At 41.0% G+C, this 15,587-nt stretch overlaps 1 protein-coding gene across 14 annotated transcripts in view; it reads right to left on the bottom strand.

Annotated features, from left to right (window-relative positions):
• The window catches only part of ebf3a (EBF transcription factor 3a), a 94,235-nt gene extending 79,163 nt beyond the window's left edge, over positions 1 to 15,072 (bottom strand). For 9 of the 14 annotated variants that reach the window (XM_026264115.1, XM_026264124.1, XM_026264127.1 and 6 more), the window contains exons 1-6: positions 14,325 to 15,070; positions 13,920 to 14,076; positions 13,578 to 13,641; positions 13,222 to 13,277; positions 10,582 to 10,655; positions 9,005 to 9,073 (exon numbers count right to left, since the gene is read on the bottom strand). In XM_026264115.1, coding sequence (XP_026119900.1) covers positions 9,005 to 9,073; positions 10,582 to 10,655; positions 13,222 to 13,277; positions 13,578 to 13,641; positions 13,920 to 14,076; positions 14,325 to 14,458 — 554 coding nt within the window. In that variant the 5' untranslated portion in view covers positions 14,459 to 15,070. Of the gene's footprint in view, positions 1 to 9,004; positions 9,074 to 10,581; positions 10,656 to 13,221; positions 13,278 to 13,577; positions 13,642 to 13,919; positions 14,077 to 14,324 lie in introns of all 14 variants that reach the window. The other 5 variants (XM_026264122.1, XM_026264126.1, XM_026264121.1 and 2 more) reach the window with 2 other exon arrangements.
• Positions 15,073 to 15,587: the final 515 nt, after the last annotated feature.

The following is a 15,587-nucleotide window of genomic DNA, read 5'->3' as shown; positions in this document are numbered from 1 at the left end:
ATTAGGAGCAGCTTTGAGCTGAGTAAACGGCTGATGATGTGCGCTGGATGGCAGACGGGGTTCTGGACACTGTAATTGCTGGGAATGATTATAATGAGGGTTTGGGAAACTTAAGCAGAGACTCACTTATAATGATAAATAGCCTTGAGCCAGTGCGTGAAACGGGCAGCCTAACCCTTCAACTACACAGCTCACTGCTGACTTCTGGGCTTGAATGTTCTTGATTCCTTTTCGTCTAAAATGTAATTCAGACTTGACACAGGGCAAGTAAACGCACAGATATACGTCCTCCAGTGCAAGCGAGCGCAATCTACCCTCAAATGTTCATGGGAGATTCGAAAACACGCTTGCGTTATCAGCAGAACCGATAATCTTTTGACAGAGGGGCCTATATTTAGAGATAACTTGTCAGCTTTAATAAATGATAGTTATTTGCTGCAGCTTTTTTTGAAGGTTTCAGAACCGATGGCCCCTCCCGGAAGCCCATGGGACAGGCAATGGCCAAGGCCCAGTGCCTCTCACAGAGAGATGCTGATGGCGTATGCCCAATGTCCAGATCGCTGTCCTGCGACCTCAAATTGGCGCGACCAGCACCATGTCCAATACAATCCTCACACTGTTTCCTAACCTAATCTCAGTGGTGTCACACGACAGATTGCCACATTCGGAAAAATGGGAATGGAGGTTGGGTGGGTGTCTGGGAGGGGGGTGGTTTAAAAAGAGAAAAGACATGGGAGCTTTGTTGGGTTTTTTTTAAAGGGAGAGATCGTAGAGACAAGGAACGGATATTTCTTCCAAGAGAGACGGCACACACTCAACACCCTGATCTGATTTACAAACTGCTCCTAATGGCAAACAAATGTTTTGGGTGTGTATTTGCGAAAATAAGAAAAAGAGAACCATATAGATCTACCGAGCCAACATCTACCGCAAACCAAAAGCCTGTTTTCATGCTTTTACAGGCTAAAACACACGCTGACATAGTGTTGACAGAATCAAACAGGATGCTCCATAAACACGCAAATGTAAAATAGACAATGTGGCCGAAAGGAAACCAAACACGTCAATTTAATTTAGCATGAAAATATTCTGCTGTGCCACAGCGCCCAGGAACTAGGAACGACTCCAGAAATAGTTGAAATAAAAATAAACATTTGATTTAAAGCATTGTTAACAATGTGCGCGCAAAGCAGATCTGTTTTCAATCCATCCGTGGTGTGAAGTTAGAGCAAAACAGGTTGTGCTGTGGAAACGGGACACGTTGGCTGCATTCACAGAGGAAAGCATCATGAACTTCGGACATGCATTCCAGTCAGTCCTTCCTAAACCACAACTGATTCAATTTTCCGGGTTGTTATTCAAAAGGAACGTGCACCCGCACCGGGCTATTGTGTGACAGCTCACCCTCTCCAACTGCCCGGGGTGAGTTTTTGTGCATGTCTGCATGCATGTGTATGTGTGGAATCACATTTTTACATGTCTGATGATAATCATGCTTTATGCACGTGAGTATTTGTTGCATGTGAATCCATGCATGCATATGCATGTGTGTGTGTGCGTGTTGACACACTCAGCGGGGGTTTTCATACAGTCCAACAAAAGGGGAGTGGCATTGCTTTGTGTGCTCAATCAAATAAAAGGGGCTTTTTAAAGCACATATGTCCCCTCCACGGAGTCCTGATTAGACTCTCAATATCTAGACCAGACACATGCACACACACAATCACGCTGGTAGCAAAACTATCATTTTCACATTTCTCTTTTGATTCACATCTTCAGCTTTCTCACTGCTAAGTGTGTGTGTGGATTTCGTCTGTCACTATAGACTCCTCGGAGCCGGCGTCTTCTGGTTACAGGGCCCATGCAACATGCCTTACAACAACACAGTGCAGGGTTCCCTCCTGTCTACACATTCTTGAGCCATTTCCCCCTTCCCTTGTCAATCCTCACACACAGACCCACGTGGCACAAAAAAAGAAATGCACACATTGCCATTGCCAGTACTATTAGCATGTAGCAGCTAAATCAAGACCACAGATGTTTCTGCACTAGAAGAGAATCGTAACCTCATACATTATTAAAAAATCTCCTAAATCTTGAAGATTTAAAAATAACTGTCAATCTCCTTTCAGACACCAGAGCTGGGCGTTAAAATTAACAAACTGTGATGTAAATACAAATTAAAGCCTTTTGCTATATGTTATGCTTGCTACCTAATGTCAACAAACTTGAGTGCCAAAGTGCAAAATCATGTCATGGGAAAAAGAGCCTTTCTGATTGGCTAAAAAAAGTTTGACTGTATCTCTTTTACAATTTTCAGCAACAATGTTTTGAACACTCTCAAGAAGAAGAAAAAAGTTACAAATTCATTGCAGAACCTTTAAAAATAATGCTTCCTCATTGGTTCATTACAGCACTTCTGATGTGTGTGTGTTTTTTTTTTATTATTATTATTATTATTTTTATTTTTTAAGTATTCAATTAAAATTAAGCTAGCAACATGGAGACCATAGGTTTTGTTATATAAACTAATAAAATCACTTTGGATTAAAATATTTTCCTAATGTAATGTGAATATAGTTTGCTTACTAAAAAATGTCAGATAAGCAATGATTATTTTTTCAGATAAGAGAGTGTTTTTCTTTGCTCTGTAGATGACATTGTTGTGGAGAAGCCTGCTCTTGAGTTGTGTTATGTCGGACATCTGCTAGGCCTTGACCCACTTCTACATGTGAGCGATGTGTGGCAGCGCTAAGGTTTGGCTTTTTGACCACAGAGGCTGTTTCTCATTTTCTGTGTGAGTGCGAGTTGAGTGCTAGCTGCCAAGGGCAGGTTAAGCTCTCGGCTTCTCCCCTCCTGTAGATCTGGCATCCCTTCAGTTCCTCGCATAAAAGGTGGCAATCTTCATTAAAACCTCTTACAGACAACTGTCAGTTATTCACAGTTAGAAAGAGCCAGCTGTTCTCACTCGCTCGCTCCCTCTCTTGATCCCTCTAGTGAGACAGAAGTCACTAGTTCATAACAGAGGAGTTTAGAAGCGTAGTCGGTTCTGAAGAGTTTCAAGGTGACAATGTCATCCACGCTGCACGCAAAGGCATTTTTGTATATCATTATGTCGAGGAGACAAAAGAGCAATTAACATGTAATTACAAAAGATTTTTGGTCTACATTTCAAACAAGCCGGCATAAGGAGAACCTTAAGTATGCTAATGATGAATCATTTGCATACAAGAAAACACTTGCCTTTTTAATTTACAGTTTTTTTAACAAAATCCTCAATTTATTAATTCAAGCTGAATCCATTTTTAAATGCTTAACTGTTTATGTATTCAAATAAAATGTTAAATAAAATTTATTGCACATAATAAATTGTGACAGATTCAAATTGCAACTGTTTTGTCCAAGTAGGCCCGATGTGACCACAATGGTCTAACCAATAACATGACTGTTTTTATATCCATGACAGATAGGGGGAGACTTGTTTGAATACAGTCATTATATTTTTAAAATTCACTTTGCTGCCTCTAGTGGCACAAAAAGACACTGCATCTTTAACTAATACCTTAAATGTAGGACAGAATCTAATTAAAAAGTATGCACAAAAAATGTGCATGTCTACACTTGCAACCATCCTAGTATAGCACTGTGTGACAGCATGAACACCATTCTGATGTTATTCTTCATCCTGTAATGGAGGTCTATGCTTTGCTTTCACTTTGGCCACTAGTGGACTTGCTCATTGAAGGAAAAAGCTTTCTCTCTCTCTCTCTCTCTCTCTCTCTCTCTCTCTCTCTCTCTCTCTCTGATGTTAGTAGAGGGTTTGCTGACTGTCTCATAAATAAGGAGTTGCTGCGTACACCTGTGTACCTGCAGCAGTGAGGCTGTTACCTGGCCAGAGATATATCTGCTGTCTGCAACCTCATTAATCAGGTCTAATGGAGCTCTGGTGCCCTCCTCCTCTCACACGTGTGTCTTGGAACATAAACACACATATATGTGCATACACATCTTCCAAGACTGCTGTGGCTCTACAGGAGGTACAAGGACTTTTCAAATAAAACATTCATACACACACGGTCTGTTGAATGTCACCTGGACAAGGTAAGATATAAATAAATAAAAATACTACTCTCGTGGCTTGAGGCAAAAGCAGCAGTTCAAGTGCCCTCTACTGTACCGCTCTGTTTCACACATCCTGCATGGTTGTATTTCCTATTAAACTGGAAGTTGGGATGGGACATACCGGGGGGAGTGTAGTTCTATATAAGCAGCACTTAATTTATGTCACAGCATGATTTGCTACATACTATACTATTCAGAGTCATGTGACATCAGTGGGAGGGACATTTCATTTTATAGAGCATTTGATTGGACAACAGTTTTGATACTATCAGAGAAATCTGCACAAATTGTATATTTAGGGCAGCTTGACACTGGGGCAGTCCCCTTAAAAAGACAACTTTGTACCTTATCTACCTTAGGACCTTAGGCTACTACTGCAAAACCTTAAGGTACTACTATGAAACTTTTTTTTTCTGTAAATAAGATGCAAGGATACTCTCACTCCCTAAAGGGGCAACTTTCGCATATAGTTCTGAGAACTGATATGTTGCAGATGACAGCTCAGTTTGGTTCATTAAATCTTCTAAAGGTGAATTTTGTCTACGTTTAGAAGTGCATAGAAGGTCTCAAAGATAATAAACAAGGACTAAAGCCACAGAACTCCCCACAAGGTGGGTAAAACAGGCCTTTCTTTAGGAGAAAAAAGACAGGCCGGGGAATTAACACTTAACACGGGCTTAATTACGGCATGCACGTGCCTGTGAAAACCTGCTATTCAAGAACATTGGTAAATAAACCTCTCTTTACAGGTGATCCAAATGTGTCTTGCTCCAGACAGCTCTCTGTTCCAGCGCTGATATGTAATTAAAATCATCTCCAAAATTCTCCTCGACAGGACGGGCCCGAGCCAAAAATGTAAATGACATTAAGGGAGACAATGAATTGAATTTTGTTTAATGTCCCTTTTGCCGGTGCTAATTTACATAGCGCTTTTCCAACAAAAGCTCTGACCTTCTAAATGCTGGCATTTGCTCAGCTCTGAGAGCGGGCCTGTGCGCAGATGAGAGGGAGGAGGTCTTTTTAAGTAGCCTGGTCGGAGAAGATACAAACAAAAGGGTAAAAAAAACTGAGGAATGATCTGTGTTGGCTTTCAAAGATTAAAAAAAAAAAAAAAAAAACAACAGGCGGAGTATGATCACTTATTTTTCCCCAGCATATGGCTCCAGGAAGACCTAGCTAATAACCAAGCGTAATCCCTTCTGGAAAGGTCCTCCGGTACGAAAAATTAATGAATGTTTAGCTAAATCTGCATCGGGACCCATATACCACGCAGTCCAAACAGATGCAGAAGCCTCAGTGAAATGAGCTACATAAACCGTTCTGCTTCATGACTGTGTACTCTGACAAAAAAAGAGTCAATCTCATGAATTATTCAGTTCAGGGAGGGGGTTGGCTGTCAGAGGTCAGCATGTCTTGACCTTTCTGACAGGAAGTGAAAGGGAGATCGGTTGGCTAGGAAAACCCTGATCGCTCATGAGTCGGAGGGGTATTATTAGATCTTGGACCGATACGGGAGCGGTAAATGGTCCAACGCCTCGCGCTTGACATGTGTGTTGAAGACATCACCTACAAGAGTTCGAGTCTAGCCGTTCGAGTTAGACTCTCAATCTATTTTTCAAAAAATACCAATGAATAATCTATGGCGATGCCGGGTCGAGTTGTGAAATATTTAAAGATCCGTCGAGGTTGAAATTTTGTAACAGCTGTGAAATGCAACCAAGTTTTTCTCATTTTTTTTTTTCTTCTTCTCGTGAAGAACCAAAAGCTGCACCAAAGTCCAAGAGAAATAGTATAAACAGATGTCTGGCTTGAATACAGGAAAATAGGACACATTTGGAATGATAAGTCTCCTAAACTCCATTGAAAATGCCAGAAGCGAGCGGGTGCCAGTTATTGTCCAAGCCCGTGCCAACGAGCAGTATGCCTGGTCCATGTGCCATCTGGGAGAATGTGGCTGAAAACGTTATTGATAATGGATCACCAGATCCTCTGGTCACCATAGCCCTGTTTAGCAGAACATTCTCTTCCTCTGTCTGTCGGTCTATTTATCTATCCCCAGTCCAACCCAGTAAAATGTTTTGAATGTAATGTAGTCGACCCTCGCACGATGTACTTCCTGTGCACGTAAATGCTTGTTTATAAAATGTGACTGTGCATGCATGTATCTTAGCTATGCATGAAACTCCCTGGTGTACTGTAATGTTCCACTTTTTCCTCAGAGACCAGGAAAAAAGACGGACCTTACAAGACATAACCCCACAGGATTAGGTTTGTGATTACAAATTAGCTTTATATCATACACCCCACCTGCACGAACGCTCGTGTTTCCGTGCGTTCCGGACTCTCCCGGCCGCCTTGTTCTCTGATCGTTGGATAAAATCATCTGTTCACAGTTGTGATATGCAGACAATGTAGTCGGCTAATGAAGCACATCTGCTTTTGTGATCCGACAGAACGGATCGGCCCTCTATGAAAACGATCTTCTCGAGTCTTTCAGATGCCTCACAATCAAAATGTGAGCTTTTTTATCCACCGTTTCAACCTACCACAATATCCCTTCTTTTTGCAGAGTATCAGACCTTCTTTGCGCTGTTCTCCTTTTCCTCTTTTACTAGTGTTACACATATTGTTCACCAGATTGAAGCACAAAGCAACCAAGACATCCGATCCATCCACCTCTATTTGGCCACAACACAAAGGCCAGCAATTTATGGGAAGAGTCAATGCAGTAAATATCAGTGAAACCCTGTTTTGTTTTTAAAGGTAAATGCATTGTGTAAGTCACGGCCGGCGGAGAGAATCGACTCTGACTGCCTGAGACTCTTTTAAGGATCTGCTAAGAGGAAGTGATATGTGTTTTATCTTCTGTCCAGAAAACCAAAACAAATCCTCCTCCTCCTCCTCCTCGCCGGGACTCCGATTTTCCTTTTTTTTTTTTTTTTTCTCGTCCCACTAGCTTTTCTTTCTCCTGCGGTTGAGTTACAGTGAATGCATGAATGTTGGTCCTGTAACTAATTACTGTTCGCACACTGTCAGAGCTCTTCAGCACGTCTGTTTAAACAAGCTAATCATTTAATGCAAAGATAACCAAGGTTACTGGGATTGATTCACACTCTTTGAGAGTGTTTACAGAAGATGTAAGGAATTCAAATTCCACTAAAAAAGGTTAAATAGGGGCTCTGTTCCAAAAGCTAGTCAGCTGACTACATAGGTAACATTTTACAGCATCATTATGCTGATGTGAATAAATATTTAGCATTGATGCTACCTCATAAGACATACAATTTTAGTTCAATTGCAAGGCAATAAATAAATGTAAAATTTGTGAGAAAAAAAAAGTTTAAATGAAAATTAACTATGTTATGCTTATTAAAGCATTGTAGAATTAGCATAGCAACATGCTAATATTAAGCTCTACTCAAATGTGATTCAAATGTCTGTTGCTGACTAAGTACAAAAAAACGCTAAAGTAGAAAACAAGACACCTTACTAGGCTTCATAACAGAGCGATGGATTATGATTTAAATCAAATACTGATTATGAATAAGCTATGTGAAAAAAACAAACAAAAAAAACTCCCACTCCAAAACTGAATCAAACAGCCTCTCCTCACATGAACAAGTTCACTCAGATTATTGTGTAGTACGGCAGGGTTTCCACATTATGACCACATGACGTGAGAGCGGGAAATGCTCAGACTTCCAAACACGCAAGCATGGCCATAATTTCTGCACACAGGGCACAAGTCCTATATTTCTGACGCTTCACACACTTCATGCACAGTGAGTGACAGCGACAACCGGTCACTGCTATTTGATTACTAATAAGAGAGATGTTCCCTCTGTCAGATACCAAACATTCCCCCCTAAGCAAACAGCTATTTCAGCAAGTCAAACATTATCATTGCTTTCCACTGGTGGTGCATCTTTCGTTCCCGGCTTTACCTATCATCTTGCCCTCCAATCTAGTTTCCCACTCAGTGGACAGTCAAGTTTGTAATCAGGAGATAACTTTGCAACAGCTACGGCAAGAAAACAAGACAGAGCGAGAGAAAGACTCTCGCTGCTGGCACCGCTTGCTGGTTATTCATGGCTCTTTACAGCAGATGGAAACAGAGAGACTCCTGGCTTTATGGAGCAAGGTAGGCTTGTTCTAGCTCACTAATCTCCAAGAGGCCCGGACTCCAGCAGCCAGCGCTCCCTGTCACATTTACCGTTTTAGCCGCGAGTCCAAGACCTGCCCTGCCGTAATCCATGTACGTGCTGCCACCACAGGGATAATTGGACAAAAAGGAAGAAGTGTAAGTCTCGCCGAGTAAGTGTAACCTTGAGCCAGACTCACAAAGAGAAACATAAGCTGCAGAAAAAAAAAGAAAGAACGTCAATTACCCACTCGGCGGGAGCTGGTGTGTTTGAACACACTTTCCCTAATGTGATCAACATGCAACCGCCAACAGCCAGCCCAGAAACATTACTCATTTCCCACCGGCAGCACTACAGAGAACAACGTAAAGATGTCTTTTTGCCTCGAACATGCACGTTCGGAGATGCAACGTTACTGCTCAGCTGCGGCACGCAGTCGTGCCACAAAGCCAGCGAGAGGCAGTGCACTGTTTACAGAGAAGATAAGCAGAGCAGTTGTTAACAAATTATGATGAAAGAGTTGAGAATTTAAAGCCAAACGCTCTCTTGATGCGGCGAACTGCTTGCAAGTCTCGAGGAAAGCACTTCTCTGACAACTCACCAGCAATTACGTGGTCCCTAAAGACACCCCCACGTCAACCCACCTGCGCGGCACGCAACACAACAACATGGGGCAAACCCAGGCCATTATGCTGGGCCGCAGCGCCCTACGCTCAAAGGAAACAGAAAGATAGGCTTACCTGTCGATGATCACGGGGTCTGAGGGCGTTTCGTTCCTGTTTCCGCAGCTTTTTTTGTCACAACACCGACTTGGGGAGAAGAACACAGGCAGAGAGAAAAGGAGACATGAGATGAGATATGAGAGCATCAGCAAACAGCTTGCATGTGTCTTTCATCTCAGAGCACCGTGTGTTTCAATTTATTCATCTGACACGCTCTCGCGTCCTCTTTTCTAGCTAACCGCCGAGGTGTTTGGCGTAGGTTCTGGCTGAGCCGGATGGTGTTGGTGGCTGCGGTTCTCGCAGATGCGGGCGGCGGGTAAACACGGAGCCCGGCGCTGTGGCTGAAGGAGGGAAAACAGCATGTTTTTGGTGTTTGTCTTAGTGCTGAGAGGAGGAGAGGGGGTGCCAGGAGGCTGGGAGGGGGGAAAGCTCTCTCTCAGCCCCAGCTTTTGTTTACCTCTAATTGTCAAGCTGTTGTGTCTGGAGAGGATGCAAGATGCCACCTTCAACCAGGATTTCTGTGGGGCACTTATTAATTACCAGCTCAAAAAGCCTCCATCAGTCTCCTACAATGTGCCAATGCCTCCATTTTGAGGCCCTGAAGATGCTTCCATTATGCTTTCTTTAATTAATGTTAAAATTACAGAGAGGACAAAAAAAAGATGCCTCTTGAATTTAAAGAAGCCCACTTGTATAATAGTTACATGTCTAAATGAGCCATATTAACACAATATGATATGAAAAACACGCAAAGCTCCTTAAAACTTGAAAGCTCAAGTGTCTGCGGACCTCTGTTTGGGACTCGGAAACGCATCTGTGCGGTGTTGACGCAAGCAACAGAGTTGGATGCGAGGAACTTTCTCGATCGTTAAACGAGGACCCGTAAGCTCTTAAAAGTCTGAAGCGTTTGTAGCTCGCGCGCAGAAGGATGTGGCGTGACCCTTCCGCACTGTTCTGCATCCTTTCCGATTTGGTGGGAAATGGAGAGCTTTTTTCCATAAGCGTCGGGTTCTCTTTCAGTGCAGTTATTTTATTTATCGGAATTTTACTACTTTTAAAATAAACACATGGCAAGGAATTATCTGTGATGTGTGCGTAAAAATCATAAACAGACTTAAAATTCTGAGGATGTAAAGCCACTTTCCAAAAAAGGCCCGAGTGCGCACACACGCGTCTGCGTTTGAGCCGACCGCTGTGTGTGTGAATTTCAGTGCATCCTCTACAGTGTTAAAAGTCCAGTGAAATCATTCATAAGTCCGATGTCACCAACTGATCCGGTCAAATTTGCGCTTTTGAAGTAGAACTTCTGAAACTCGCAGAGCAGTGCACAAAGCGAACCGTAAATCGTTACGCATAAGCCGCCTGACAATTCTGAACATTTGGATTATTTTCAGCGTATCCAGGCAGATCTATTCAGGGATTCATTGATTTTCTGTAAGGCTGATGCTCGGAGGCCTGGATGGGCCTGCATCATGTGCGTTACGCATTTATGAAAACATGACAAGACATTATGTCTAATAAAGTTCAATTACGCAGTCAAATGTAATAGTTTATAATTATCTGAAAATGAAAAAGAAGTTTTTTTTTTTTCTTACCTGCACATAATTTCGTGTGTGAGAAGAACTCGGCACATTTCTGGGTTTTTATCTTGCCCTTCATAAATAATAGCCTTGGAATAAATAAAACAGTGAAGATATTTTAAACAAGTTGACAACACATAAAATATGACATTTAAAATATTAAATATAAAAAACGCATTTCCCAACAACAACAACAAAGGAAATTAAATATAATATAATCAAATGTGGTTTTATGGCATAAAGTTCAAGTTCATCAATTAAAAATCGACAAGAGAAGGATCATAAATAAAATCCATTTAGCCCACATACATTGTTAAACAGTGTTTTATCTTCAAACCAACACACATGCCCACATTCCAGATTGAGATAACCTTTGTGTTATCAATTTGCATAAATAAATATGATGTTTGAAATGAATATCAACACTTGACCGGTCATTGCGATGACAAATTATACCACATGCATATCACTTTAAAAATGAAGAGACGCATATGCTTCTGTTTAGATCTTTGCGCTATTTATTTGGGGGATGATAATAGAAATCACATAGATGTCACTTCTCCGACGCAGATGGCCGCGGTAAATAATACCCATAACCGTACACATCAACGCGGTTATAATCTGCAGATATTTAGGGGTAGAGTGCTAATGGGCAATCTGTTGTTTGACAATGATTTTTCTTTAGATAAAAAGCGGTGTCGGGGGGTACGCTTGAGTAATTTTTGAGCATTGGCTTTAACAGATGGCGTTTGGAGCTGTAGGTGCGCACGGGCCTTTGTGCTTTTTGCGCGTTCTCTCTCTCTCTCTCTCTCTCTCTCTCTCTCTCTCTCTCTCTCTCTCTCTCTCTCTCTCTCTCTCTCTCTCTCTCTCTTTCTCTCTCTCGCTCCCTCCCTGATTGCCCTGCTCCCGTTATGATGTATACTGTGCTAGAGCGAACTCCAACGCGTCCTTCCGTGGGATCCGTGGGACGCATTGGAGTTCACTCTTGCACAGCACACTATTGCCAAAAAAATAAAATAAATAAATAAATAAAAAATACACAGTAGGCCTATTATTGGAACAAATAAATTTATGAAAATCCAAGCATATACACATAAAACTGGAAAGAAAAAAAACGCATGCGTAATGTGCCTAAATAAACACACGGTGCAAAAATAAATTGCTTTAAATATATGATAACTTATTATAAAGTGTAGTAGCAATTAGCTCGCTTTTGGATTTTATTTCTCCAGCTGCATGCTGAATGCAAGCCTTGGTTTGTGTTTCTGATTACATTTATTCTAGTAATCATTAATTATATTAAGAAGTATCTAACAAAGATAAAATCAAAATCTTTAGCCAAAAGCTACAAATTGCAATAACAAAATAAGCACTGGATAGAATTTTATCAAACACTGGTTTATTTTCCTGCCTCTTACTGAAAATATACGGAAAACCATAAAGTGGCTGTTCAGCGCCATTGACTCTTTGATCGTGTACAGCTCCATTCAGACGCGCCTCAGATAAAACCTTCATATTTTCTCTAACGTGAAGTCTAACGATGGATAAACTACAGATAACAAGAGCCCCAAAATTAAGCCAATGATGCGCCCTGTACTTTACCATGAGAGGCTGAAATGGACAATGGAAATGAGCTGAGAGTGATTTCAGAGAACATCACAGTACAAAATGAACTCAAGTGCCTGCCTCACGCCTGGAGCTTTATTTTTATGCCTTTAACCAGATCTGATTACAGCACAACAAAAGTGAGCTTACACGTGCGACAGCGCGATACAATGACACACTAACATTTTATTACCTAATGGTAATTAAGAATTACTGCATTGCCAGATTAAAGAAATTTATTTTTAAATATTAAATACAAAGCAGCTATGATAATATATATATTTGTGTGTGTGTGTGTCTGTGTGTGTGTAATTTCCATGCATTATTAGTTATAATTTGTGTGTTTCACAAGCACAAACATATGAGCTTTATATTGTCTCAGATTAAAACACGATTAAATATTAATAATAAAAAACAGCCTAATGAGCGCAATACAGAAATACAGGGTTTGACAAATATGCTCCATATGCGAGAGCAAAACTATGAGTGTGGCTCATAAGAAACTAATCGGTATAAATAATAAAGAAATGTATTAACACTTTAGGTTATTTTCCCTTTATCCTCAGATTTTCTTTATTGTTATTATTATTTTATTTTAAATGCGTAATTTAAAAGTGTATATACATATTTTTGTACCCTCCACAATTTAATTAATTCGCAATAAATTATCAAGCAGCTACGTGAGAAGAAAAACTTGGTTATGTGATTCATATTAAATTAAATCCGCCAAATAACCTCCCCCATTAATCAGAGCAACCCAAAATACAGCCACGGCTTTACATTACAGTGTTCTCAGCACGTGAATATAACGAGCTACAGTATCCATAACAATAAAATGCTCTGCATCTCCAAAAATAAATAAATAGATAAAATAATAAAAAATGAATAAAGAAAAATAAAAAAATGCATAAAAAGAAGAAGATTAATTTGCTTATTTTGTATTTACTTTTGTAAACATACATAATATAAAGTGTGACCAAAGCACGAGCAACAAAATATGACAGATTATAAATATAAATACACACACGCGAGAGAAAGAAAAGTTCTTACCTGTTTTGTCATGGAATCGATTAACCGAACATAAAGATCCTGTTCTGTTCTGACGCCTGTGGGAAATTATTTTTGTTTTTCAATGTGGAAAAAGTCTGGTGAAAAAAAACACTATACAAAGTTTCCTCGAAAAAAAAAAAAATCTTATTCTTGATAAGATTTGATAATTAAAAAAATACATATTATTGAAATGCACTGATAGAAGAAAAAAATAACATCATCCAAGGTTTGCCATCAACTAGAATTACATTGTGGAATAAACTGAACTACATTTTTTTAGGAAACTAATACGGCTCCATTGAGCGAATAAAACACTTGTAAATCTATCCTTGCTGAATAGAGAAATTTACACTTACCGTTGCTGTACAATAGTTGTAGTTTGTAATGTATCCCATTGTTAGTTTTTTCACTGTTAGGTTCCTGAAAATAAGCATTTGTTTGGGGTCAGATTGGCATTATTGGTTTGTTGAGAATTTTATTTTAGTGTGTTTATGAAATGCATGCATTTTTTTTTCAAGCAACTCTAAGGTTGCATTTAGTAGACTAAATCCTGGCAATAATGTGTATAATGCATATCTATTTTTGTTTTTCTGTGAAATCCGTCAAAAGCGGTTTAACGGCGCACGTGTTTCCAAAGATCTAGAAGTGTGGAAGTTTTAAGGTGAAAATTCAAAGCAGTATTCCAGAGTGGCGCTTACTTTCTCCTTTTCCACAAAGTCCACAAAAGCTGTCCTTTCGATCTCCACTGGCTGTCCCTGTCTGTCATAAAGCGCCAGCACGAAGTGGAAAAAATTGGATTTTCTGAGGTTGGATGGCGGTTGTTTCTCATAGTGCGCCCGTGCCAGACCAACTCCACTGCGGGGAAAAACGAGACACCAGTGTGGGTTAAAACAACAGGCGTACACTTGAGATATAGATAGATGTAGATAGAATGAAAACATGGGAGAATTCTTGATTTGTCACTTAAACTGTAATATGATGTAATGAACAGGGGAAAGCGGCGAAGAGGTGCATGGGGAGAGTGTAATTGATACATGGCATATTGGGGATTTAGGGGTCGATCTGAGAAATGCATTAAAAATCGGATGATTTGGCAAACGTACCTCTGGGCGGCCGTGTTCGCATCCACCACCCCAGCCGTGTGCATCCACGATCGGACCGAATTCATGCCACTGCCCAGCGGTTCCTCTTTCATAGTGGTCCCCCCTCTTGGTATATTTTCCTGAATCCCAAACATTAAAACAGTTCGCGTGCAACACACTTCCAGCCAAAGAGTTGAAATGAGAGTGTGAGCGAGGGCGCGTCGTCTCTCCAAGAGCCCCTTCGGATAGCCGTGAGAGTTTGTTTGGGATTTGTCGAAAAGAGAAGAAGAAAAGAAAAAGCTGTCCCGACTCCTTCTTCAGTCCGTCCTGCGTTGGCACCACATGAACGATTCAGTGAGTAAAGATTCTCAAGCCTCTCCAAGCAGCTTGTTTGGATAGATGGAGATCCTCCCGTGGAAGAAGCGAAACGAGTCGCGCAAATAGCAGGGATAATAGACTCGTCTTAATTCAGTTAAACATTTCTTGCAGCTTTCTGTTGTTATTGTTGTTGATGATGATGATGATGATGGTGGTGGTGGTGATGATGCTCTTAGCTTGGTGGCATCCTAAAACAACAGCATCAAAAAAGGCTTCGGGACACTGCTGAATCCAGCACTTCTGGCTCCAAAAGACAAATAAACGCGTAAATGATCACCGTGGAGGTGTTCCCGGACACGGGAGAGGATGATGAGGGGCCTTTAGCGCGTCTTTGCAGAATGGATGGAAGCATACAAAACTCAACCCTCTATCCCCCAGGACTGGAACCTTTCCCGGGAGCCAAAAACTCCAGACCCACGGGATACACGCTGTCAGAGGATGACGCGCTGGTGGGCGTGGTTTTGCCCATACATGGAGAGGATTGAAGCTTCCTGTGGCTGGGCTTTAAGCTTGGACAGTGAGTGCATACGCGACTGGAGTCGCTGCTGCTGCTGCTGCTGTTACTGCTTTCCAGTGCGAATTGTGTCAAGAAATCATCAGAGAGGAACAGAAATGAATGATAATGATAGCCCGCGAATAAGGCGTGGGAACTATATTTCTAGAAAAATTGTCATACAAGTTTATAGATTGCAAAAGAGCACTGACTGACCACCCATCCGCTGCAATTGGTTTCCAGAATAAAGAAAAATAAAAAGTCTTACTGGGCCATCATTACTATGACATCGGTGCCAAACGTCCCGGACGCGAGCCTCCAAATCGATTCACTTTGTTTACTCTCAAATCAGGAAGGTGTGCTGGCATTTTAAGACTACATGCTCCTTATAATAAATACCCTGGGCATCTGCA

Source organism: Carassius auratus, unplaced genomic scaffold (assembly GCF_003368295.1).
Source record: "Carassius auratus strain Wakin unplaced genomic scaffold, ASM336829v1 scaf_tig00216849, whole genome shotgun sequence".
NCBI classification, from domain to species: Eukaryota; Metazoa; Chordata; class Actinopteri; order Cypriniformes; family Cyprinidae; genus Carassius; species Carassius auratus.
Note: the sequence above shows the minus strand (reverse complement) of the source record. Positions and strands in the feature narration are given on the sequence as shown.